General features: G+C 29.7%; 1 protein-coding gene across 1 annotated transcript in view; it reads left to right on the top strand.

The window, feature by feature from the left end:
- The window catches only part of LOC145184540 (cytochrome P450 3A30-like), an 18,119-nt gene continuing 17,166 nt past the window's right edge, over positions 1-953 (top strand). The window contains exon 1 of the mRNA XM_090093106.1: positions 1-354. Coding sequence (XP_089949232.1) covers positions 42-354 — 313 coding nt within the window. The 5' untranslated portion in view covers positions 1-41. The remainder of the gene's footprint in view (positions 355-953) is intronic.

Genomic DNA, 953 nt, shown 5'->3' with positions numbered 1-953 from the left:
GGCTTACGGTTTTAACGACACAGTAAGCATAAGTGGTTTTTATGTCAGTTCACTCTTTTTTTAAAATAAGGAGAGAATTGTCTTTTTCAACAGGACTTTTCTGCCAACAACATCTAAGAAGAGAGATGCTAATACTAGGAATCTTGTTTTCACCGATTTTACTGATTATTACTTGGTTTACGTTCAGAGTATACAAATGGCTAAACAACCCATTGAGATATTTTCCGTCGCCTAAAGAAACGTTTTTCAAAGGGCACACTGCTCATTTTAAAAGCGGTGACCACGTCAATACTCTGCTGAAATTTGCAAACCTGTTTAAAAAAGAAGGTTTATATACACTAGATCTTCTTAAATGTAAGTACAATTTTTTAAAGATTTCCTCTGTTTTAAAAGAAAAACTGTTTTTATTCTTAAAGTTCTTTTAAACTTTTTTACATGGAGTTTTTTTAAAGCGAAGCACTGAAGCTTTCAAAAAAACAAAATATTTTTAATGACGTCTTTTAAAATTTTAACGTAATATGAAATAAAACAAAAATGTCTTAAAAAAACATGTATGCACACATTATATGCGAGCACACACATATTAAAATGGATTTTTACAAAAAAAAAAGAAAATGTGTCATGTGCATCTTGATCAGATAAAAACCACGACCAGTTGACCAAATCAAGTTTAAATATTATATTACGTCATCATTTTGTTTCAACATTGAACTCAATGTTGAAACAAAATGACGACAAAATATCATTTTTCTTTGTGCTTATAAGCACGAAAAAAAGAAATACTTTTGTTTGGTTTAGTTGAACTGACTTCTATGACAAAGATATCCAGGATTCAGCATCTTTACGAAGGAAGTTTTTGCTATTACAGCAAAAATATTTTTAAACCTTTTTTGCTTTCGTCTTTGTTTTTGGTACTTTCCACTTAATATTTCCAGTTTGTTTAAAAAGTGCGT

This window comes from Hydra viridissima, unplaced genomic scaffold (genome assembly GCF_058129835.1).
Source record: "Hydra viridissima isolate aposymbiotic clone 2 unplaced genomic scaffold, HvirCarnegie_v1 scaffold_7, whole genome shotgun sequence".
NCBI lineage: Eukaryota > Metazoa > Cnidaria > Hydrozoa > Anthoathecata > Hydridae > Hydra > Hydra viridissima.
The sequence above is the reverse complement of the archived record's forward strand: the minus strand, read 5'-3'. Positions and strand labels throughout refer to the sequence as shown.